The sequence below is a fragment of the Pectinophora gossypiella genome, chromosome 10 (genome assembly GCF_024362695.1).
Source record: "Pectinophora gossypiella chromosome 10, ilPecGoss1.1, whole genome shotgun sequence".
Classification (NCBI taxonomy): Eukaryota; Metazoa; Arthropoda; class Insecta; order Lepidoptera; family Gelechiidae; genus Pectinophora; species Pectinophora gossypiella.
In genome coordinates, this window is record NC_065413.1 from 9,745,338 (window position 1) to 9,770,742 (window position 25,405).

The 25,405-nt window shown below is 39.4% G+C and overlaps 2 protein-coding genes across 2 annotated transcripts; one reads left to right on the top strand and one right to left on the bottom strand.

Annotated features, from left to right (window-relative positions):
• Window positions 1–2,142: 2,142 nt before the first annotated feature.
• Window positions 2,143–6,752, top strand: LOC126370397 (IQ and ubiquitin-like domain-containing protein). The gene is made up of 5 exons (XM_050015234.1): window positions 2,143–3,052; window positions 3,710–3,822; window positions 4,625–4,833; window positions 5,281–5,410; window positions 5,622–6,752. Exons 1-5 carry the CDS (start codon window positions 2,143–2,145, stop codon window positions 6,750–6,752), a joined length of 2,493 nt encoding a protein of 830 aa, XP_049871191.1.
• Window positions 6,753–7,811: 1,059 nt separating this feature from the next.
• LOC126370033 (protein wings apart-like) lies at window positions 7,812–23,962 on the bottom strand. Its single transcript, XM_050014660.1, has 14 exons — window positions 23,376–23,962; window positions 21,229–23,105; window positions 20,747–20,935; window positions 20,003–20,107; window positions 18,763–18,906; window positions 17,893–18,014; window positions 14,861–14,987; window positions 14,139–14,369; window positions 12,776–12,983; window positions 12,108–12,226; window positions 11,168–11,331; window positions 10,722–10,819; window positions 10,221–10,405; window positions 7,812–9,735 (listed from the first exon to the last, which is right to left on the bottom strand). Exons 1-14 carry the CDS (start codon window positions 23,533–23,535, stop codon window positions 9,493–9,495), a joined length of 3,972 nt encoding a protein of 1,323 aa, XP_049870617.1. The 5' UTR covers window positions 23,536–23,962; the 3' UTR covers window positions 7,812–9,492.
• Between the last annotated feature and the right edge of the window lie 1,443 nt (window positions 23,963–25,405).

A 25,405-nucleotide genomic window follows, 5' to 3' on the forward strand; every position in this document is an offset into this window, starting at 1 on the left:
AATAAACCGATTGAGCCAAACTAATCCCGATACCAATATCACTAGTTCCCAGTCAGTTCCGGTCACAGACGCCACGTAACATAACTCAGCGAATTTTACGTCTGTAAATTATACTTTTACGATCGAAAATCATTTTTATGATTTCGGAGGAATTTAATATCACGCCAGCTATGCTCGGCACATTCGTTCTTTTATTGCCCTGTAATTTTATTGTTTTCTCAATTTTTATTAACTATCAACTACCCCCTTAGGTTCCCGTTGTCGATCGATAAGCTGTTTACTGACAGAATAAAACGACAATAGCGCAATACAAGTAGGTGCCTTGTTAACGTTGCAGCCAGAGTACCTACAACTGAGTAACAATGAATGTAGGTTATTAGGTAGGTATTTAAATTGTGTCATCAATAGAAAATGCAATCCCGACTCAAGATTGCAAATTCGAGATCCCGCGGGATTGGAAATATCAATCCCGCGAGATCCCGAAATTTTCGGGATGAACTAGTTCATAAAAAAAATGTAAAGTTAGGATGGCTGAAAATAAGGTTAATTAAAACAAAATATTTTTTGTAACAAAACAAAAACCTTTTCTTACATTCATAATTCTTAAGTTTTCATCGGAAATCGGCATAATCTAAACAAAAAGTATAACTCAAAGAGATTCGCCCAATCCCGTCAATCTCGAATGGGTTCTCGTCATATTATGCTTTGGGATCGGGATCCCGTGAGATCGGCATTGCATTCCCTAGTCATCATCATCATCAACATCTCCCTAGCATTATCCTGTCTATCACGGGCGCCAATGCGCCCCAATGCCTGTCTGACCTTCCAACCAGAAGGGAAAATCAGCCCAACAATAAAAATGTCTAGTTATCTTAGAATATATACTTTTAAAGTTCTATCTAGAACCACACAAGTTCAAAGATGTTTCTGATACGATAAGTATGAATCGTTTACATAAACTGCCTATATACGTCCCACTGCTGGGCACAGGCCTCCCCTCAATCAACCGGAGGGGGTATGGAGCATACTCCACCACGCTGCTCCACTGCGGGTTGGTGGAGGTGTTTTTTACGACTAATAGCCGGGACCAACGGCTTAACGTGCCCTCCGAAGCACGGAATCATCTTAATTTTTCGGACAATCAGGTGATTCAAGCCTGAAAAGTCCTTACCAAACAAAGGACAGTCTCACAAAGTGATTTCGACAATGTCCCCATCGGGAATCGAACCCGGACCTCCAGATCGTGAGCCTAACGCTCTAACCACTAGACCACGGAGGCTGTCGAACCAAACACAATGAATCGTTTATTCTCATTCTAAAAAAAAACACGGAAAAAATAAAATTAATTTCACCCCAGATATGGTTAATCTGTTCTTACAAAGAAAGCAGATAATTGCTTCAAGAGTATCCAGTCAGATTACCGTTGTGGTGCCTTAGCGTTAAAAGCTAAACTTGTATTTTTCTTTGAAATCTTTCAAAGGAGTTTACAGTTTAAAAGCACACAGGTTAATTTGCTCTTTAGGAAAACAGACTACCTAGCATTTCTGTACAATGAATTATCTTCTGTTTTCTTATTTAGAAAAACGTTTTGAAATCATTGATTTTGTTGTGTATCTAGTTCTGGTACGTTACTACTAGGCAATAAGGTTTGGGTTTAAATGTAGTAGTGCTAAAGAAACGAAATACTTTAAGTAAGTAAGATATAAAGATATTCACAAAGGCAAAATAACGAAATAGGTCACGAGTATTAAATATACACTTTGAAACCGTGTCACATTAACTTTTTGACAAATTAAACCGTAAGTCTCATTAAATGTCATATCATAGTGCGACAGGGTTCTAAAGTGGGTACATGATATTGCTCATGATTGTACTCTTCTCTTCTTCCCCGAGGTAAAACTTCTTTCTTACGTTTCCCGCCAAATCGTGTGATAAAATAAACAATCATGCGTTCCCCGGCAACCGTCCCTTAGCAAAAAGTAAACATCTATTATCTGTCATGGCGGAAATTTTATTTTAGTTACACGTTTTATTGAGTTTTAATCAGTATTTATCAACTTTACGTTTTTTCTGTTAACTTTTTGAACAAACAAGATGAATTGCTGTAAAGGTATAAATAAGATAGACTGCTGTGCGTCCAAGATGATATTGGGGATAGCTTCAAGTGCGGATTGCTTGAAGGGAGTGGTCGCTTGCCAGTGTGAGCTGGGACGAGAGAAGTTGCTGACTGCCCCTTCACAAAAGACGTCAGGTCCTCCGGGAGACGAGGCTGCCAACCGGTACCCGACGGCGCCCTGCGTGCGGAACACAGAGCAGTTCAACTGCCCCACCAGCCACATCCTCGTCACCTTCAAGGCACCTCTGCATCCTTGTGATACATTCTCCAAAGTCTTCCCTTCCACCATCCCTGTCAAATATGTCAAGCGCAAACTAGCCAAACTGCTCTCCGTGTCAAACAGCAACCTTCTCCTCACGAAAAACAGAACTGTTATAAAAGACACCAGCCTCTTAAACGAACTTAAGACTGACAACGTAGGAAACCTTACAATCGATGTGTTCACTAAGAATTCTGATGACTTCTCTCTGTCGGCCATACCCATGGAGTCGTATGTCGCTGAGCTACTACAAGCAAATAATCCGAGGAAGAAAGCTATACCGTTCGTTGCGATTAAGTTCAAAGTACGCAATCAAAACACAACATTTACGCGTTCTTATCATTCGATCATGAAGATTCATGAGATAAAGAAGAACTTGGCGGGTCTTTTTCAAGTGGATCCTGATAATATTATATTGATCAGAGAGGAACGTCCACTGAAAGATAGGATGGCGCTTCTAGACCTCGACTATGACAAATACGGCATAACAGAACTAGAACTCTTGATGAAATATAACGAAAAACTAAATTTTGAGAAGTTGTACAAGGAGAACGTCGTCAATGATGTTCTATCGGTAATGATCCCTTACGGCAAGACGGTGAAACAAGTAAATGTTGAAATATTTTCGGAGCCAATGGAAAAGCCATATTTAGGTGGATACAAAAATGTCCATACAGGTAAACCTAATGGTTCCAAGTAACCTTTATTCTGGTCTTAAGTAGTTGTTATGGTTTACCGATATTGTACGCTACGGTACCTAAGTACTACTTCTTAATAAACTCATATTTCGAAAGCATAAAGTAACATCGTATTTCTGCGACTTAAATGAATGATATTAAAATTTTGAAACAATATTGTTTCTTTTGTCTCGTGTCGAATTTAGACAGATTTTTAACGTCATCCAGCAAACATTGCACACCTACACCTCCGTGAATTCTGCAAAACGAAAGCTCTGGAAAAAACACGCAAATAGTCAAGATGCACACAAATATAACGCATAACCTACCAACAGCGATGTCAGGCGATGTAAGAAGAAGGATGACCTAGCGGTGGGATGTTCAGCGGTGATAGATTGATTACATTTTAATTAAACTAAGAACTTCAACACTATAATTTTGTGAATAAAAATCAGACATTTCACTCTCTAAGATCGTGGAAAAAGAAAACAATAGTTTTTTAAAACTAACTTTTTTTTCACTTTAGTCTAACAGAATGTTCAGTGAGGTGTGGGTGCTTAGCTCATCTTACGATATAGTCGTCAGCTATGTTATAGCTATGTTTATGTGTCGTTATATTAGTTTTTAATTGATTGAGAAAAAATCTGTACGTTTCAGGCACCGTGTACCATCACGCTTACACTCAGACGCCGCAGAAGCCTGAGAAATTGCCGCCGGAAAAGAAAAACTGCAGAGACACGCAAACTGCCGAGGAGCGTGAAAAAATATACGTAAGTATGTATTATAAGTCACTGTGGTACTGTCGTACGTCGGCTTGCTACTCAAACGGGGAGCGCCGGTTCAAACCCCGCTACAGGACTTGCACCAATGAGTTATTATCTTAAGTGCAGTGTTCACTGACACCGTTGGGCCGACCATTATAGAAGCGATACGGCTCACCACCTGTGTCTAACAGAAAGCTCGATGAGGTGTGGATACTTAGACCAACTTACGATGGATGTGCCTCTGACTACTCCATTGGGACATGGTCGTGATCTTATGTTTATGTTCAGTTTTACAAGATTACATAAGAATTACTTTTTAATGAAGAAAATAAGTACAGTAGGTGTAAGTATTTATCGAGACTTCAAAATTATAATGAACCGCCTACTTATTTGGCGAAACCCTGTAAGTAACTTAATGATTTCTCGAAAATCGCCATAAAAAACTACTTATTTTTATTGTTCAAGTAGACGGAAACTTCGCCAGATTTTTTTCTATTTAAGTAAGTACTTTATTGCGTAAGAAATGTACTTGCACCCGTTATCTTTTTATAAGTAATTTTGTTTTATGGAAGTAGGCAATTTAAACTTCTTTTATTTCTGTAGTTGTTTCCGTTTGCTGCAATAAAACTTAATAATAAATAACTAACATTGTTTTTTATTCGAAAATAAAAAAGTATATAAAAAAACTGTTTCCTTCTTCTTCTATCGTGTGGGTTGTGAGATGGAATACCAACCTCATTAACTCTGATGTCAGGGTTACTACTGAGCCGCCACTACTGTTTCCTTATTTTGGTGCAATATATTTCAGGACACAGCCTACAGTCGCGCGACGCAAATGAACACCGTTCACGCCTACATCCCCAACGTAACGGACAGGATCGTGGTCCCGAGGCCTTACGAGACTTACCAGGCGATGGTGATCCGTCTCAGACACCATCACTATGCGTCCGTCATCCAGCGAGCCTTCCGCCATCATCAATTCCGGCAGAAGGTTGAACGATGGCTGGCCGTGTGCATGTATGTATATAACCTTTCAAGTTATATTTGCCTATTTAACGATAAAAAAGTTGATGAAATGAAGCGTGTACTTTTTATCTTCTTTCTTCATCTTTCATGTTGGTTATCGGCCATTGAGCCGCCAACTCTTAATACTAGTACTTTTTTCAATAAGTAGTAACCAGGACCAACGGCTTAACGAGCCTTTCTAAGCACGGAATGTAGGTACCGATAGTGGGACTTAGTATCTACCTATTATGTGTGTCAGTAGCTAAACTTCTTTTGCCAATAACGTGAAAGAGCATTTTGGGCCCTCTAAGCAAAATTGGATCGTATTTTGCAAATATTCGAGATCGATTTTTTTGGTTTGAAATGCTTTGACTTTTGAGATGAGATACTACTGTCAGCTGAAACTCATCTAGGATCTACCAGTAGGTCAGTTATTGTAATATTAATGATTACTCACAGGGAGCGCATAGCAAGAATGAAGGAAGAGGACAGACTAGAACGTGAAGCTATAGAGAGACGTCTGCGCAAGGACCTGATCACTAAGACATTTCCTCGAACGCGTGAAGACTTTGACCAACTTTATGCAATGGTACGTAATCCCGTGATGTCCTGTTAGTGGGACTATTTATGTTTTAGATTATTTAGGTATTTACAAGTCAAGGATTAGGCCTTCTACGATAACATGTAGAAATTATCGAAGTTCAAATACGACCTTTAAAAAATCTTATACAATTAAAACTACTCGACTTCTATGAAAATTTACCAGTTTATGAATACTTACCAAATAATTTTCTTTTTAGGTTGATCGTTGGAAACACGCAGAAATAACAAGGATATCACAATTGCACTCAAAAGGCCCCAAAATAGCGGAATTTAATTTGCTTCTCGATAAAGAAGTGGAACTACTGCGATGTATAGAAAACTACAGAGTAAAAGTCCGAGAAGACAGCCGCAAACTCAAAGAAAAACGATTTCTTGAAGAAATTTCTAAACCGGTGGCGTGGTACGGCCAGTCTGGACATATTATTCAAATGGAGACAGTAGAAATACAAAAAGCAGCGAAACTAAGGGAACTGTACAACTCATTTATCCGAGACGGCATGGAGGTCAAGGAACGTATCGAGCTTCTGGTTGATTTGAAGTTTGCTTTACAAGAGTTCCGACACCCGCTAGCTGAAGAAATCATCGGCCTCCTCGACAGAGAATGTGATTTACTCATAAGAAGGTGCAACGACCATCAGTTAGAGTTTCTACGGCGTAGAATAACTGCAGCAATATTTCAATTAATAAAAACTTCCGAGCTGAATTCCCATGTGACCAAGTGTAAGGAGATCAAAGACTACAGGAAGATGAGTGATGGCAAACTTTATTTGTGCGAGATGTGTCATCAAGTAAAACATTATGAAGACTTCCCGCTGCACACCCAAATGAGGGGATTTTTCGTGTGTACTTCTTGTTCATGGAAAGATGTTAAGGAACGCTTTTGGATTGATATGACGCCGTACAAGTTTATATTGAAAGCTATTCAACGCGACGAGAGGCGGCGAAAGTGCTGGGGCTCTCTGGCATTCGTCATGCAGGAGAAAGATATATTCTTCATTGTAGAGAAACTTTGGCATTCGCATTCGGCTATCAGCGAATGCGCAGAGATTACCGAGTTGCGATTGTGTAGATGGCATGTTGAGAAGGATTGGTCGCCGTGGAACTGTATATTGGTGACGGTGCAGGAGATGAAAGCGCATTTGAAGTTAGATAACCCTGATGAGGTGTATGATGAAGAGTTGTTGCAGAAAGTGAGGACGAAGCACAGCTTAGCGAAGGCCAGCTTTGAGCAGTTGCTGGGAACGAACAAGCGGTTCACGGAGTCAGGAGACTGGCACGGGGTCCGCGCGCCTGCTGTCGCCAGGGTAGACGGCGTAGAACGCATCTAACCCTAACTTAACACTACTTGTACCTGTTTACCACCGTACTGTGAAACCTTTGTATAAAATTATGCCAGGCATCTTTTGTTCGTCATAGGATGAAAGGCCCTAAACTGAGTTTCGATACCCCTAGCGCCATCTGTGGAAATAACGGGGAATTTTGTGAGCTTCGTACAAAGGTAACTAGGACGGAAAATCTTTACTAGACGATGTGTTTATCGTCCTCAGATTGTACATGTACCAGATATCGCAGTACGCTTACGTATTTTTCTTTCAATCATGGTGGTTCCTTTTATCTTCTTGTTCTAGAAACTTATCTAAACGATTTTATACTTTTTGATAAATAGTTGCAATAGTTACATACAGGGCTTTAAATATGATTTTTCGACTCGCGACTATGCTTTATGTTCCGTAGAGATAAAGTTTAGTTGCGAGGATAATTTAAATATTCGTTTCAAGCTCTCTTCGTACATAGACTGCAACGGCAAAACTTACACCTCGTTTAGTGGTACTATAGTGACTATTATTATATATCGTCACTGAAAAGGCAAAATTACGTAAGCGCCAAAGTGCCATTTCAACAAAAAGCCGTTTAAAGTATTTTAATCGTTTTTTATCATAGCTTTTTACCCATTTATCGAATTTAGACGACGTCAACGTAAGTTTACATTGTTTTTTTAATTTCTATGTCTAGCAATAGATATCATAAGAAGGACTACTATTTTAGGATATTTTGGCGCTTATGTAATTTTGCCTTTCCAGTGACGATATTATCTTATATTATACATCAATGCGTTTAGGTATTTGTTACTTTTGTAGTCAGGAGCAATATCAAGTACCCACCTTAGAACCCTGTCGCACTATCATATTTGACATTTAATGACTTACGGTTTAATTTGTCAAAAAAGTTAATGTGACATGGTTTTAAAGTGTATACATATTAGTACTCGTGACCGTACCTTGCTACGAGTTGTTTACCGCGGTATCTATCGTCAGATCATGTTAGTGAGTATTCACGTTTTATTTTTAATTTAGATGTAGTGAATGGGCTAAAAATAAAAACAAAAATGTATTTAAATTGTCCTTCTTTTAATAATTACACGTAATACTTTATAACATAATTACACGTTACATATACAATAATAATTTCTCAAGATATCAAACTCTCGTGATAGTCTAAAACAACATACTATATTCAAAACGCTGGTGTGATAAAAAGGTGTAATTTCATAACGAAATGCACTTTAAGGGCTACACTTAGTTATACATACATAGATCAATAAATTACGTAAATATAAATTTAGGCAATAAGAATCGCAATAGCTGTACAACAAACACGAAGGAATTCCCTAGTCTTTTAAATAAAATACAAAAATCCCAAAATGTCGCAGTCCTTAAACAATTCTACGAATTATGACCGCCACTTGATTAGTATAGTTCAACATAAAATCTTATAAAATAAGTAAAGCTGTCAGAAAATGTCGGCATTGACGGCAGCTGTCGGCGGCGCACTGCGCAGGCGCGGCCACCGCCGCGGCGGCCGGGACGCGCGGGGAAAAACTTCATTTAGTGGCAATGATCTATCTACAGACAATCTCGTTTGTCTAATAAATAAAAACAATTTAGCCATCAATATAATAACTTCATTTCATCTCAGATTCTGGAGGTCTTTGAACGCCAAATAAATCAAGGTTCATTAAGTAGTTCATGTGCCTTTCGATACGTCAATATAAGCTAGCCATCAAAAATTAAATTCCGAATCTTCTCTAGTGGACAATCAGTCAGGTTGAGAAATTTCAAGAACACGAAACGTGTTAAAATAATTAGTAATATCATTCATTCGCTGTCTTACGTCTATCAACTATCGGTTTAAATTCCAACATCATAAAATTGTCCTATTTATTTCCTAATGCATAAATCATTCTCTCAACTAACGACGTTAGTGTTTGTACATTGACGCGGCCGGCCGGCGCCGGCGCACACCTACTCGTACAAATATAATTTGATCGCGGCGCGGCCTCCGCGCGCACGCACCAACCCAACTACTCCTATTTCACTCAACAAAGAACCAACTATTCGTACTAGCTAAAATGTATTTACAGTAAAGAATTGTGCCTCATTAAAACGATACGCTAAATTTGTAATCCCCTGGAGCGGTATGGTACAAAAAAGTGCAGACACAATATTCATATAAATGAATACATATCTATTTTACACTTACTCGACTATTTTTGCACTCTCATATTGCCAGTTCGCGACTTAAACTCGGAATATCTCAATTTAATTAAGAATTCATAACCCATATCCATGTTTAACGAAACTATGTAATTAGTTCTTAACAGATTATATTTACAACAATACTTCAACGAAAGGAAAAGTATCGATACAAAACGATGGGAGGTGACCGAGCCGGGGTCAGCCCGACAACGTCGCGAGGGTGGTCCGGTACCAGCGGCGACGGCTCCTCCGTCGTGACGCGGGATTACAATATACAGGGACTCGACAGACGATTACTTTCATATTTACATATCCAATCGCACGGATCTTAATTTAGTCATAACTCAAGATCCGAAATGATCCGGTGAGAATATTATTGCTAACGTTATGTCGAACACGACTCGGAGTTTGATCACCGACAACACCAAAAATAGTACTTTCAACACACACAAAACACAGCGATATAACACGTATATTTCCCAATGTGGGTTGTTTCGGGTGTTTTGGGGGATGATAGCGAGCGGGGCCGTCCTCAGTGGTAGGGGTCGAGTTCCATTGAGGAGGACATGCGGTCGGAGCCGGAGGAGGAGTAGTTGATGTAGTTGAGGTTGCTGAGCGACATGTCCTGCGGCACGTCGCAGGGCGGCGCGGGGTAGTAGGGCGCGGCGGGGGGCGCTGGCGCGGCCGCGGGCTGCGCGGCCTCCTTGTCGCTGGCCTCCATGAACTCGATGATGCGTTGCGTCGCTTTCACGTGCGCTACTATAGCTGCTTCCGCCTGGAATTGATGTACAATTGTTATGGGCGCGTATCACGATAGGTCAGCGTCTATTATTATTTCCGGCAACCGGTTTAAACGAAGCCTGCAATCGTAACTTTACACCTGTGCGCAATTGGGTCAAAGATAAATTATGAAATACTAAATAAAGACAGATCTAAAACTAACGAAAAATATTTCCTTTTTCTATTTATATTTAACCTACTTATGAATTTTAATCAAGTAAACGTAATAATAAGTAGGTACGACATTTAATCATGTTATATTCCATAGTAATTTCGAGTTTTGACGTTTATTAACACCTTCAACGACATGCAAAAAAGTTGGTTGTTTCATTCAAGCCCTGGGGGACATATTCAGGCCGCGGGGGTCACTCGTGACCCACGATAGGATTTCGAAAAAATAACTGATTTGACTAGTTGGGAACTAGAATATTGTGGGAGGGGTATAAAGGCCGGCGGTGTTATGTAAGGCTGTGTACTCACACTGGCGGTGAGCGAGAGGAAGGCGTAGTACTTCTTGAGCGTGGGCAGCAGCGCGGCGTAGGAGGGCACGAGCGCGCGCACGGCGGCGGCGTGCGGCGCGCCCGCCACGGCCATGTTGCCCAGCAGCAGCGCCATGTACGCGCCCACCATCGTGTGCTCCATGTGCGTGCCGGCGCGGGCCAGCACTGCGCGCAACCAGTATCACCCGTACAGTATTATTCAAATAAACACAGTAATAGTCACAATATAACATTACAACTGCAGTTCTCACAAGATCCAGAAAAAATCCAGAGCCTCAGTGTCCCGGACAGCGCCATCTAGCGCGCATTTTTTGAACCTTCAGTTCATTTCTATCATTTATATCAATTTTGAAAATATAACGAACAAATCAGGTAAACAAATAAGACGTCGCTAAAATAGACGCAACACCTTCCTTGAAAAGGAATAATCACATATTTTCGAAAATTATTAAACAGTTTAAATGTACGACAAAATACTCACATTTAGCAACAGTTTCGTCGATATCATCCTGAGACTGTTTCTTCTTATCCTTGTCCTTCTCTCCGTCCAGCAGAGCGTCTGTGTTCTCCTCAGCCCGCCTAACAGAAGCAATTAAGTTAGTACAATAATAATTTTCCAACAAAGAAATGCGTCTTGCTTGATGCCCTAGAGTAAAATATCTTCTTTTGGACTATTTTTCCTAAGGTTTTATGCATTTGAAGTGTTTTGATCGTTGGAGGTGTCGTTTTTAACAATGATAACACTTTAGCTATTAACATAGAATAAGGAATAATACTACGTATAGAAAGGAAACTCCGCTCATGCGAGTGTACGATAACGTCAATGTGTAGTGTCTGTGTAAAACGAGGTGTTTTATATGCCATAAATAATGTGGAGATGGAGAATAGCAGTAATGTGTTTTGGTTGAATTGGTGATGTCCTCGTACCTGGCGAGGTCCTCCCGCTTGTAGAAGAGGTCGACGATGAGGTCGAGCGCAGGCAGGCTGCGCGAGATGATGTCGTCGTCATTGTCCACGCGCACGCGCGCCGCGCACAGGCGGGACGTGTTCACGTCGTTGTTTTGGACCAGGTTGATCAGCAGCATCAGTACCTGGGGATGGGATTAAATGTACTATTACATCATCATCATCAGCCCATTAACGTCCCCACTGCTGGGGCACGGGCTTCCCTATGGATGGATAGGGAGATCGGGCCTTAAACCATCACGCGGGCCCAGTGCGGATTGATGGTTATTAACGACTGCTAATGCAGCCGGGACCAACGGCTTAACGTGCGTACAAACATATTATTATTTTGTTATTTGAGAATTGTGAGGGCCGAATTGATACAGCCCGCGAGATCACTGCGACCTTGTCAGATCTATTGTGACCTAGAAATTCCTACATTTAAAAATCCTCCTCAGACATATTATACTCACGCCCGTTATCCGTAGTCTACTATAACTGACGTTTGTTTTATGAAAAGTGGATATTAGTAACATGACAGGAAACTGTTCTCCCTTCTGCTTTTTGGTTTCTTACTGGCTCTCTGCTCTGGATATTGGCCATTCCATTTAACTATCAAACGATAAATTACCTAAGTCTGTTATGTGCAAAGCAAAAAAATATTTGCACTCGGAAAAGAGGTCTCAAATAGAGTGGGTGCCAATAATAACAGGTGCCCATTATTTGAAAAAAAAAAAGAACATTCGGCAACAATCGGAATAGTCCAAAAAAATACATAAAAATGGGTATAATATGTGCCTACACTATTATATTCACACTAACAAAATACTATATTCATAAAAAATTACCTCGCTTGATGCTTATTTTCTATAATTGCTGAAGAGATTCAAGCACGAAAATATTTGAGTACAAAACTACTTACGCAAACACTAAATTCGAAATTTCTATCGTCAGGTATGAAGTTCCCTTGGTTGTTGAGTATGATGAGACAGATCTCCATCACTGAAGGTTGTTCTCCTATTATCTTAGCACCAAGTGAACCTGAAACAACGAGATAACGCTGACACAAGGGATAATAAAATGGTGTAGTCACACAGTACAGAACACTGAGGGGGATGCTTCATATCAGGGGAATGATATCGTGAGCTGAATCATGAATATCAAGTGGAATGTCCGTCGCAAAAGTATGGAACAGAAAATAATTTGAAAATAACAGTAACATTTTCATGAGTTTTGCGACGAAAAATTCTTGACTAATGTCTAAGAATTACGAGCCGAATCATTCCTCTCAGTATTCGGTACGGTGTTACCAACACCCTGTATAAAACACGAACGATTAAAGACTTAGTCAGATCTCGAATTCATTGCAAAAACTTGACTAGTAAGTATAATTAATTATTAATTTAGCGTTTTGGTAATTTCCTCAGAAATATGTTTAAAAATATAAAAAAATATTTTACAGAACGGATCAGCTGTTTTTCTCATTACATTATAGGCGACGTCAGAGCCCTCTGACGGTCCTACAACAGTAATAATTCGGTGAGGTCATCGAGCTTAGCACGCACACGAGAGCAGTATAAAGCGCGTTACCTGCGGCAGCGGTCCCGAAGGCGTGCGAGAGGTTGACGAGCACCTTGATGGCGGGCAGCGCGGCGTCCACGTGCGCGGCGCGGCGCGCGGGCGCCAGCGCGGCGCGCGCGGCGCCGGCGCAGCGCCGCAGCAGCCAGCACAGCGTGCGCGCCGCCGCCAGCGGCGAGCGCAGCAGGTACATGCAGTTGTCCTCGTTCTGCTGCGTCACCTGCACGAACAGACCACGTGCTATGGGTGGGAATCCACATTCATTGTTTGTCTTGTTTATCCCTTCGGGGAAAGGCAAAGACAAAGCCCTGCAGCCCCCCACATTCAATAATATTTTACATGTTTTTTCCTCTAACCTATCGTGTCTCACTGTTGAGCAAAGGCCTCAGCAGTGGGGCACGATAGACAGACATATGAACAGGAGAGGGGAGCCTCTCCCATTGCGTGAGCGCTTTCGCCAATCCGGATGCATTCGGTCAATATGGCCGGCCCAATATTTCAAATAAACAACATTTAGTAAAATTATTTGAAATCAACTATTTACAAATTAATCTTTAAATCTAATGATAAAAGCCCTGAGTGGATCGAGGAAACGCATGTACACTATTACGTCATTAGTGTCATTAGTGCGGGATGTCTAGCACGTAACATAAGAGTGAAATTGGCGAAAAGTAAATCAAGACGACAGGTAAACCTCCAAAACAAAGTTATGTCACTTCAGGTGTCGTGCTATAGCCAGTATCATAATATATTGTGCTGCGATCAACACATGAAGACTATGATAATTAAATAGACAAGGAAAATGGTGCAGCAAAAACTCAATAGGAAGTTGTAGACAATGTAAATAATTACGCAACCATTACCTGTTTCTACTATTCAATATGGCGTTATCAAGATCATAAACGCTTCTCTTCATTATAACTAAATTTACGCACTTGTGAACTTACAATGTACTATTAAACAAAACGACTAGTTCAGTACAATTAGTGATTATATTTCAATACAGAAATTTTACAATAATCTCGCCCTAAAAGTATGGAACCCAGGAAGATGATGATATTATTATAATAAGAACATACATACATACGGTACGGTATTACGGTAGACTTAAGCCTATTTCCCACCGGGGTAAGCAGAGACTATGTAATTCCATTTGCTCCGATCCTGTCACACCTCTCTTGCTTCCTCCACATTCATCAATCGCTTCATACACGCACGCCGGTTCAGAGTAGATCGTACTAAATCTTTTATAAGGACTGATCTCCAATTTGGTGAACGTAAGTCCTTCTAGTTGTTAGTCCTTTAATAATAAGAAATAGAACAATAAACATGTTAAAGCAAGTCCACGTGTTTGATTAACCCGAATAGTACGTACATTCTCGAGCACGCGCATGCAGCGGTCGGCCTTCCTCAGCAGGTCGAGGTGGTGGTCGGCCCAGTCGGCGGGGTGGTCGGGCGCGGCGGGCGGCGTGAGGCGCGCGGCGCAGTCCTGGATGGTGCGCACGATGTGGTCCACGCCGCCCAGCACGCGCAGCTCCTCCTTGAACCACTCGCCCGCGCGCTTCGACGTCAGCGACAGCAGGGTCTCCATGGCTAGGTGGCCCACCTGGAACGTACAACAAACTCAAGTCTGGGTTGGACCATAACACACCACAAGCTCACCACTACATCCTAATTACGGTAGTCTGAGGTACTACATCGCAAGATGAACTAAGTACCGACATCCCGCCAAGCTTTCTGTTTATCACTTGGTGGTGAGCGGTCGTCGTCTGGCTTTGAGGGCAGGAAAAAGTGTTCAAATAAAATATATACTGAACTAAAAGAGAGAAATGAACGTTAGTATTATTTATGATTGAGAACCTTTAAATGATTCAAGATTTGTTAAGAAATTGAATAACTATACGTCGAATAATATAGAATAGACCGTCACTGAATATGATACATTTTTTTTTTTGATTGTTTAGTTTCCGGTGACAATTAATTATAGAAATATACGTTTGCCTGTTGATAATAATAACTACCCTAGATAAATCTTTTGCAAAGGATAGGTTTTTAGCAATCATGATGAAATAATAAATAATTAAATCGCAAACTTACGGTGATATTGTCCAAATCTAAATGCGTAGCTTTCCCTTGGCTCTTGATTTCGGCACAGAGCTCCCGAACCCTCTCCTGTGTCTTCGTTAGTTGAGCTGATGTGAGTCCACAGTCGTCCAGCGCATTTCTAACAAATAAAAACAAATGAATAAAAAAATAACTTTGAACTTTATAAACTTAAACTGCAACATTTCATATGATTCCATCCAGTCATTATGGAGTATTGAACGGCGTCCAATGGTTGAGCGTTGGGCTCACACGGTGGTTCCGGGTTTGAATCCCGCTGTTGACACATCACAAAAAACTTTGTGATCTCTAGTTTGGATGGACCCATAAGAGAGAAGATTATTGAGTGATATGCGCACAAATTCGGTATACACATAATCATACGCATTAAGGTGATTCGTTTTCCATACAAAAGTTGATGCAGTGCTACAGGAAAACGGATAGAGGAATATTGTTATAAAACCGATAAATAGTAATATTTTGGTGTATTATTTTCGCAAACTAACAAAAATTTAGGGTCCGAATACGAGAAGTACCATATTTCAGACCCTCAATTTTGATCAATTCTACATTTGTAGTGGTGCAGATTACAGTGTATTTGCTGAGCGTGTAGAGGTGTCAATGTTAGTTTGTGTGCGTGATAGTTTTTTTTTCTAAAGGCTTTGACTACTTGACAAGTGTAATAGAATGTCAGTGACAATTTATAAAGAGATTTTGTATGAAGAGAATAAATATAAATAAAAAACTAAAAATACTACAATCTGAGAAAAGGAATATTGGAAAAATATTTTTGTAATAACGTATCTTATTTAAACATTTTTAAATAATGGGTAAATACCGTGTTTTAAAAGAGGACATATATTATAATAAAAAATCAATACATAAAATGAAATGGCTGTATGGGCATAGTTCCCTTTGCCTTACCCTTCGGGGAAAACCAAATCAAAAAAGAAGTTGTTGCATTTGCCGGCCTAAATAGTAGTCATTTATAATTAATTGTTTTTCCATCCAACATACAGATTTATTTATATTCTCTTTGCCGCGGACTTTTTGGTGGGACCGGGAACGGGAAGGTTGCTTTCTTCATTGAATAATCTAAATAATCAATACGAAGTGGTGTTTTGTGGTTAATGATCACATTAGTCGGAAAACATTCCCGATAGTATTATTAAATCGGAATCTTCAATAAACAAAGTGTACCTATCTATTTTCGCTTTGCGCCAACAAGCCGCTTACTTCGTTTGGGGTTCGGAGTAGGAGTCTGCTCCGAGGATGGGGGCTTAGGTTTCATCATTTCATTAATCATCATCAAGAAAAAAAAACACAAGACATGGCTGTATGTTCATAGTTCCCTTTGCCTTGCCCTTTGGGAAAAAAAATAAGAAAAATTTTGAAATTCTTATGTATAATAAACAAACATCACAGACATCATGACAGATCTAAAACTAAATAAAATCTTTTTTCTATTTTCTATTTGACTTATTTATGAATTTTAATCAAGAAAACGTGATAATAAGTTCGACAGCAACCAGTTCAGGTCCCCGAAACAGCCCATTTCAGGCCGCGTATATATGGAAAATACTACTTCAATACGTCCCAGCCTCGTCTTTTTTTAACGTCCTCGTTATAAAAAGACGTCCTAACCTGAACTAACTAACCTAACAATAAACACCACGCGTAAATATATGTCCAGAAATGCGCTGTGAGACGTCTGGACTGGGCGCGAAAACAACATAGAATTCGATTAGGTGCTAAGTGTCCCGCATGCTATCACCAGCTGTCACTGACATACGTATGAAGTCCCGCGGATTTTATTGGAACTAAATGACAAGTCATAATAATTATATGCGGATACTGCGACATCAGCGCCGTGCTTGCGGGACGTCCTGAAGCGCTATTACATCTTTCAAACGCGATGCGACAAAGTTTGAACCTACGCAATTTAGGAAAAATCTACCTTATTATTACTGTACTGTGATCGTTATTTGTAAAATCATACAATACATATACACAATTCTTTATACACAATATAATTATTATGACATATTGTGGACTTTTCGGTATACCTACAAAAAAGGAACAATTCAACCATACGTTGTTTTGTTATATCTCAATGGGCTCAGGCAGCGTTTTCGCCGAAAGCTCCAAGTCGGCTATATTTGTAACGATAATTATGTTTGACATTCATCATCATTTTTGAACCATTTTATACAAAAAAATACTTGTATAAATTATAAACCCTAAAGCACGCCCATGAATCACTCTACTCATTGGTGAAAACCGTATGAAAATCCGTTCAGTAGTTTTTTAGTTAGCCGCTTGTTCACTGATGCGATTAATGCCTGTTAGAATTTTACAAAATAAAAAATACGGAAATTACGGAAGGTACTTTAGTGCAAAGTAAATTATTGTATACTTAATTATAATATTATTGGTAAAAGTGATACTTTTTGAAAATTCCGTAACAAATAGACGGGTTCGCCAAATTCAATTGTAAAAAAAAATACAAAAAGTAAAAACAATTAAAACATGCAGTTGGGTTTGAACCGTGAACCTTAAGAATGGCGGCTACTGCTTTACCAAATGCGCCATTTAGAAGTTAGAAGTAGACTTCAAATTATGCATCTCTTTTAATAGCTAACCTAGTTTGCATGTGTGTGTGACAGCTTCGTGTTTGTACACAAATTGAAATGACACCAACTTTTGATGTAATGTTTCAATATGATATCTTCAGTAAATACTTCAAAATTGTAGCTTAACTTAAAGATAATGTATGTAAGATTTCGCCACCTAACATTTCACTGGGTCAGTACTCAACACTAAACGAATAAATGGAAAAAAATACGAAAACTGCAGAAGTAACGCCATCTACTGACGCAGCGTTACCTAGCTGACTGAAACACATCACCTTAAGTCAGTTTCCCTGAAGGGGTACTTGTAATGTAATAAGGGTTGAGCCTATTGCCATTTACCGGACAAAACCGGTTATTTATTAAATATGGAATTATCTGGATGTGAGCACTTACTTGTGTGAAACGTCGGATTCCAGTAGGTTCAACATGAGTTCGAGCGATTCGCGGTCCAGGTCCATGTTGAGCCGGTCCTGCGACAGCACGAACATCACCGTCGCCGTGCACAGGCCGAGGCTCTGCAACAGACCATACACGTTACATAACATAAATAGCTTTTTTATGTTTCACTACTGGTCACAAACATCCCCTCAATCAACTGGAGGGGGTATGGATCATGCTGCTACAGTGCGGGTTGTTGAACGCGTTTTGGACTAGTAGCTCGGGACCAACAGGTTAACCTTCACTTTGGATATGGCTTTTTTATAATACATAAATATATTGTTCTACGACGATAAACTCGTACTCGGTCTACGCGCTCTCATACTACTTAGCATGTTGGAATTGTTCCAAAATGCGTTTGGCCTTACAGCTAATGGACAACCTATCCTAGAGCTCAACTCAGACACTCCATGCATAAATCGCATTCTTACCATGCGTCGCGTAAGTGCGAGCTAGGCATTCCGCGAGCTCCCCGTTAGTCCTTAGCGGCTTACGGCTATTTAAGACTAAAAGACCTAGAGAAGGTGAGATCAGCGCCCAATACAAATTGGTGTAGGGCGGAAAGTTGCCGTTCTGGGGGGTTAAAAAAGCCACATCGAAGCGCATACAAAAGTAAGTGCGCAATGCAAACAAATGTCAAGTAGCAATATTGCTTTTTAGATGAATTGCTTCGATGTGGCCTTTTTAAGCTCCCAGTATGCAGTATTATTCTGTATTCTATACCTATAGCCTCACAAATAATGTAACTGAAGTATGAACTTTTCTTCCCAACAAAAACAGCATTAAAAAAGTAAATGTAAATATTACAAGCAGAATGGTACATACCTGATCGTTGGTAGCGTCGTGTAGCGCACTGAAGAACTTCTGCACAGTGCCGTGCGCGCGCAGGTGCATGCGGAACGCGGGCGCGGTGCACTTGCTCGCCAGCGTGATGGCCGAGAGGCAACGCGTCGAGATCGGGTTGTTGTCCTGTACATACATCAACGAAATCATAAGTATAACACATGCGATTTTAGTAAACTGTCAATGGAGTGTCAATGGATACTAGTGTAGTGTCTGGTTAATTTGGGGTATAATGCTTTCATATTCAGTTGCTTTCGCTGATGGTCACGTTACCTCTTCCCTGTCCACTTGTTGCAGGCAACGAATGTTTACATACTGCTGCAAGTAAGCGAGAGGAAATTCGCGTCCGCGCTCAACTTATCACGTGTTCGATATCTTAAGGCCTATTACACTGCACAATTGTTCGAACACGGGTACCAGGAATTGTAATTATAATCAGACTTCGGGTGGGCGTGGCCAGGATTTTGCCACACATTTAATATACCTAAGCGACGCATTGTGTCCGATCAATCACGTAATGTAATAGCGTCTTTATTCAAATGTTTGGCTACATGACGTCATCTGGTACCTACCTAGTTTGTAGAGTTATGGCTCACCCCAGTCCCATAGAAATTATGGCCTTTAGTTGCGTCTGATTGTACAACTTCTAACAAATAGATTCTATTTCAAGGAAAGATTATATCTAAGGATGAAGCAGCAAAGTAGTCAGTCAATTAGAAATGCAATACAGGAAAACTAATTTGCATGACAAGCCACAACATAGTGATGTTAACATACTTCTGACAACCTGTGTTGTTGGTAAGCATCATAAAAATGTAAAATATAATACAAAATGTAATGGGTAACATCATTTTTGCGTTATCCTGTTTTTTCATGGAGTCTAGTTACCTTCGTAACATAAAAGGTATATAGAAATGATAATTATGATTATTATTTTAATTGTGGTTACTGGTCATTTAATTTCTTTTACATTTTGTATAGCTTTCTATTATTCTCAAGAAAACATATTTAATATAAAAGGAATAACTGGAATATTTCTGAATATTTTATATTATCTACAAATCATCTGCTATATTTACTGTACTTTTCCTTACTATTGAGACCTTATTAATATTATTTAGTTCACAGTTTCTAAGCATCTCTCATTTTTTGACGAGACCTATAAATTGCGTCGTATGGAGTCTAAGCATCAAAACTTGACAAAGGTATATAAATATGCTACCTGTAAAGCATCCAGGAGATATTCCACATCATCGTTGAACTCCTGGAATTCACCAATTTCTTGTATCTGATGTGCTTTCTTCACATTTCTGACCACTGTGTAGTACTGTAACACAAAATTTACATTTGAGTTGATTGAATGGGGCAGTCCAGTACTTTATAGGTAAACACTACTATTCACTACAGTCTACGCGACATTTATTGTGAGCGGTGATACAGGGGAGGACGCGATTGAATGATTGAAGAACTGTGTGTTAAGTTGACTCAATCCATCAATCAGTATTTCTCTATCTCTCCCGCCTAACCACTCACATACCTAGGGCGAGTTGTAATATGGCAAAATAATTTGCTGTTTTTGTGATGCAATGGACCGTATCATTAGCAATTAAATATAGAACTAGTCACCAAACAAGTAGCAGAACAAATGTCATGTAATAAAGAGTGCTTAATTTTAATACAATAATATTATACGAGGTTGGACAATAGTACAATTGTTTGAGGAAACAGACTCCTCTATGTACTGTACTATAATTCAACTAAAATAAACTTACTATACATTTCACTTCAGTAATCAATGCTGTCACTGTTAGTAGGTTAATATTATTTTTATAATGTACTGATAAAGTGATAACTACACATTCAGTCTCTTGAATAGGTTTTAGGTTATGATTCATCATAACACATTTTCTTTACAAGTTTATTTCAGTAACTAACAAGGATCTGTAACATGATTTTTAGCACTTACCTCTTTAGCTTCCTTAGCACATCTGACACTGGTGTAAGGTTTGACAGCCTCTGTAGTCTCAGGTCCATCCACCACCAGGTCAGGTGCTCGGTATTTTGTAACTCGAGTCAGCTCTTCAGGCACTTTGCTCACGGGATTCCTCACTTCAGCTGTCTCCTGCTGCTCTGGCCTGGGTGTCTCATTTCCTTTCTATAATAATAAAAGAAATAAATGATAAGAATTAGCTTATTGACTTCTCGTAAAGTTATCTTTTAATACATAGTAGTTGTTATGTGTCACAAAGACATGCATGAGATAGCAAATACAATTTACGAATCTTTGTATATAATTAACAAGATGCAGAAGTAATAAAGATATCTTAACCAAGAAATGATTGCATCACAATAATATTTTTTCATTTGCACAATTTTGTGCAATCAAAATTTATCAACAAGTTTTAATAGTAATAGCAATTAAGACATACATAGAGTGACTGTACTTACATCATTAGCCCATTCATGTCTGTAGAGATGGCGTCTTTTCCTTGCTGGCAGCGGTGAAGGATTGTCATTTACCAGAGATTTACTCTTGAATATTGAACCTTTCTTCTTGGTGATCACCAACTTGACACTTGGCTTGTCATCCATCTGATCATCAGGCTCACCCACACCATGAGGAGACTTAAACACATCATCTGGCTGTTTATTCAGCTCCTCTTCAGAGTATTCATTAGGACAACTGTTGTAAGCTGAATCGGAAGAATGTGTGTTTTGTTGCATATGTGTTGGGTTTTCCTCTAATGGAGCCTCTTGTGAACTACTCTCTGTCTGATAATCATCTTGTGGAGCGTCCTGATGGTCATTGTTATCAATGTCATCTTGATCTTCATTGTCTTGAACTGTCTCTTGACTTGTCTGCGAGGCATGATCAGGACTGGAGTGTTTACTATGTGAATGTTTGTGCTTCTGCTTTTTATGTGGTTTTTTGTGAGTTTCTTGAGGTTTGTTATCTCCACCAGACAAGATGTTAATCAGGTCACTCTTGTCCACTTGAGATTCCTTTTCTACATCCACTTCATTATGTTCTTCTGCAGATGCAGCGGCAGCTTCAGCTATTGCCGCTTCATGTTTCTTCCTTCCCTTTCTGCCTTCCTTTTTAATGTCACTTACCGTTTTAGTCCCCTGTTTAGTAGCAACACGAGAAGTAATGGCATCCAAATAATCATCATTTTCACTGTAATTAATGTTGGGTCTGTTTCTTCTTGCTCTACCTGAAGTGCTTTCAGGAGGCTTTGGCTCTGGTGGGAGTTCTTTTGGTTGAACTTCAAGTCTAGGTGACTTGGTGGCTGGGCCAGAATCCAATTTTGCCAATTGTGATTCAATATCATCAACTGGAAGCTGTTTTGTTTTAGGTTCGTCACGAACGGGAGATGCCAGAGTCTTGTATAAATCATATGCATCAGAGCCTGGTACAGGGGAAGCCGGTTTCTTCAAAGGTTCATCATCTGAACTTTTGTGATGGCGCTTGTGAGACTTGTGTTCTTTCTTCTCCTTCTTCTTTTCTTTTTTGCTTTCTTGATTGAGCCCTGAACACTTGATTGTAATTTTAAGACCTTCATGCTTAGGTGAACATATTGTTTCCACTGAAGGACTCTTTTTATGATCTGACCCAATGTCAGAATGTGTATCCATAGAGGAGTGTCTGTCAGAACTGGGTGATGTAAAACCTTCATTTGAATCAGTGCTAACAATTCTTGATGTTCCTTTAGATATTCTGAGTACTATTGGAGGTGGTTTACGTTCCTCACTAGTATCTTTACTAGTGGAAGGACTTGCAACATCAACTTTTGCAGGTGTAGGGCTTGCTACCAAAGGACTTGTTTTTGGTGATGCAATTTTAGCAGATGGCAGGGGTCGATCATAACTACTAAAATCTGGAATAGGACTGTTACTACCATCTTCTGCATAATTTATCACTTTATCACGATTTCTAACCAGGTACCTCTTGTTTGGTGGTTGGGTATTTTCACCCGGTCCTCCTGCATCCTCCTTTCTAGAAGCTTTAGTTGCAACTGAACCTTTCTTAGCTTTTGTCTTATCGGAACGCCGAGGTAACTCTGGAGATGATGAATCTCTGTTGTACACTCTACTTCGCTTGTTTGTTTTCTTCTCCCGACTGTTAGATGAATGTTCTGGTGACAATGGTGCTGCGGGAACCGGTGGGGCGTAAGTGATAGTTGGGACTGGTGGGTACAGTTCAGCATTTCGAGACTTGAAGAATTTCTTCGGCTTTGGTGGTGGCTGCTCTGTTTCAACAGCTGGCACTGTCAGTGGACTATTTTGATCTTGAACTGGCTTCTTAACAACATTGTTCCCAAATGCTGAAATAAGTGAAATACATTTTAGTCATAAACAAACATGTTTGAAAACAACAAACAACATGCACTATAAAATAAGTGTAATTATGACGACTTTGGCCTGTTGCATAAATAGCTGTTTTACACGTAAATACCACTGAAATTATCAACCTTTCACAAAAATATTCAACTTCCTAATGTGAATCTCATTGAATATTATGTTTACAATAGGTACTAGAGTTCGAAAGTTATCATTCAAGGTTGTAGATAGAAGCGAATTGATTGTTTTCTTACCGTAGGGAGCACTTCTGATTGACGTAAAGCTGGTAATGCCCCACTTGCCGACGGTGCCCGCGGAACGAGCTGCTGTCGGGCAATTGCTGTTCTCTCTAAACAGGGCACTATCCAACGGCACGGCCACACTGCCGCTTCGGCCTCTGCCCCAGCGCGACATACTGATAATTTCATCAAAAGCGATGACACCTGCACTCTCAAATCAATCACGTCTCCAAATGTCAAAACAGCACAGCACGCAACGCATGCCGACTCCTAGCGGCTAACTTTATGACGCACACAACTCGATTTATCTTACGACCACTATACAATCATTCTTTGACTTTCCCTGACGGGAATAAAAACACAGTTCAAGATAACACACCCGCCATTTTTACAGGAGCGAAGTACTATTTCCTCACCAATTTTATGACGCGTAATCAATCGTCAAAACACGTATCATATCAAAACGATTACCATTATAATTACCAAATTTCTTTGAACGCTTGAGGTAGATAATTACTATTGATTTTAACATCGAAATAACGATAAATAGGACACAAACTACGATGTTGTCATCTCATAACACTAGCGTCGCCATATTGGCAAAACAAGACAAGATGAAAAACTAACCAATAGGAGTAATCAAATTGAATTCCGGTGTTGCCACAAAATATAAAATTTTACCCCAAAACTTACCTTGTATATACTTGACACAAAAGTAGAATACAGCCGAGTGCGAAAGAGACATAAAAATAATTTATTTTACAGTTATCATTACTTAACATCCTTATCATATTTACCATGCTATGACATAAATTAATAATACAGGACAGATTTTTGGACACAATCTAATTTTAAGTTACAGCTGTCATTTTCTTATCCACCTTTTTTGGTGGAAAGGGACAAGGGAACATTTATGGAGCTCACGTTACTTTTACGCAGAACTCTTAAACAACTTTACATTGACCAATAACCCGACAGAATTTTAATGACAGCTCACGTCAAACGCGTTGCATACCCACGAGATATCTATCTGATTTGCCTGGGTTATTTATTTTAAAATTAACAGCTGTCAATCATCCGCCCTTTTTCTAAGAAAATGACAGGTATAACTTAAAATAAAATTAGATAAGGTCAACATAAAATAGCATTATTACTTTTGAAATTAGTATTATTCATAGAGCAAAAATAAACTATGTTGTCAAGCCCTTCGGAATTATTAGTTAACACTTCCTATAAATATCTCATTCTTACCAGTTACCATGTGCTGTTTTAACGCTTAAGTACGAGCGAGACAGATAATCCGCGCGCGCTTTCCTTTACTCCTTATCGGTTTATGGCCATTTAGATTAAAGTGAGATCCAGAGGAGATGAGGTAAATCTAGCTCGGCACCTGGAGAGTTACCATTCTACTTATACTTTTTCTTTATTCTTGGACAGTTTTTTAGAACAAAAACTAGAATGGTGACATTTGAACTCGTACCCCGAAATTTAGGAGCATGCTTATTTACGGCAACACTTTGCACCATAGAGAATGCGGTATATACTTTTTATGAAGAAATGAAAGGCAAGCAAAAGTTTGCTTATGTTTAGCGGCTTATAAATGTAACAAATATTCAGTTCTAATTCGAGAAAATAATGTGTGTAGATATAAAGTAAAAAAAGAACATTAATAATTATTAATCCCTTATTATTATGGCTCTTACAAATGCTTGCGTAATATAGGTAGTCTATGGTACAAAAGTTATGGCGGGAAGCGAGCACGGTTTTTTGTCCGCAACTTTGTCGTCCGCGAAGATTTCTCTTTCTCAAATAGGTACGGCTCTGGAAATTATGTTTTATGTTCGCCTATATCTGTGTGCTAATTTTCATCAAAATCGTTCGAAGGTGTAGGCTTATAAAGGTAAAAAACAAATAAATAATGAGTGGAAGATGAATTGTGATTGTGACTGGGTGTAATAACAAGGGTCATCATTTATACCTACCCAAAAACGAAAGATAAAAGATGTATGTCTTTTATTCATGAAATTAGAAGGTTATCAGAAATC

Excerpts from the sequence above, each read along its gene's own strand:
- LOC126370397 (XM_050015234.1), top strand. The coding sequence starts at position 2,143 with ATGATATTGGGGATAGCTTCAAGTGCGGATTGCTTGAAGGGAGTGGTC. Across the intron at positions 4,834-5,280 it reads CGATGGCTGGCCGTGTGCAT|GGAGCGCATAGCAAGAATGA; the intron begins GTATGTATATAA and ends GATTACTCACAG. Across the intron at positions 5,411-5,621 it reads TTGACCAACTTTATGCAATG|GTTGATCGTTGGAAACACGC; the intron begins GTACGTAATCCC and ends TTTTCTTTTTAG.
- LOC126370033 (XM_050014660.1), bottom strand. The coding sequence starts at position 23,535 with ATGTCGCGCTGGGGCAGAGGCCGAAGCGGCAGTGTGGCCGTGCCGTTG. Across the intron at positions 20,108-20,746 it reads GTGCTAAGGAAGCTAAAGAG|TACTACACAGTGGTCAGAAA; the intron begins GTAAGTGCTAAA and ends TTTGTGTTACAG. Across the intron at positions 18,015-18,762 it reads ACGACGCTACCAACGATCAG|AGCCTCGGCCTGTGCACGGC; the intron begins GTATGTACCATT and ends GGTCTGTTGCAG.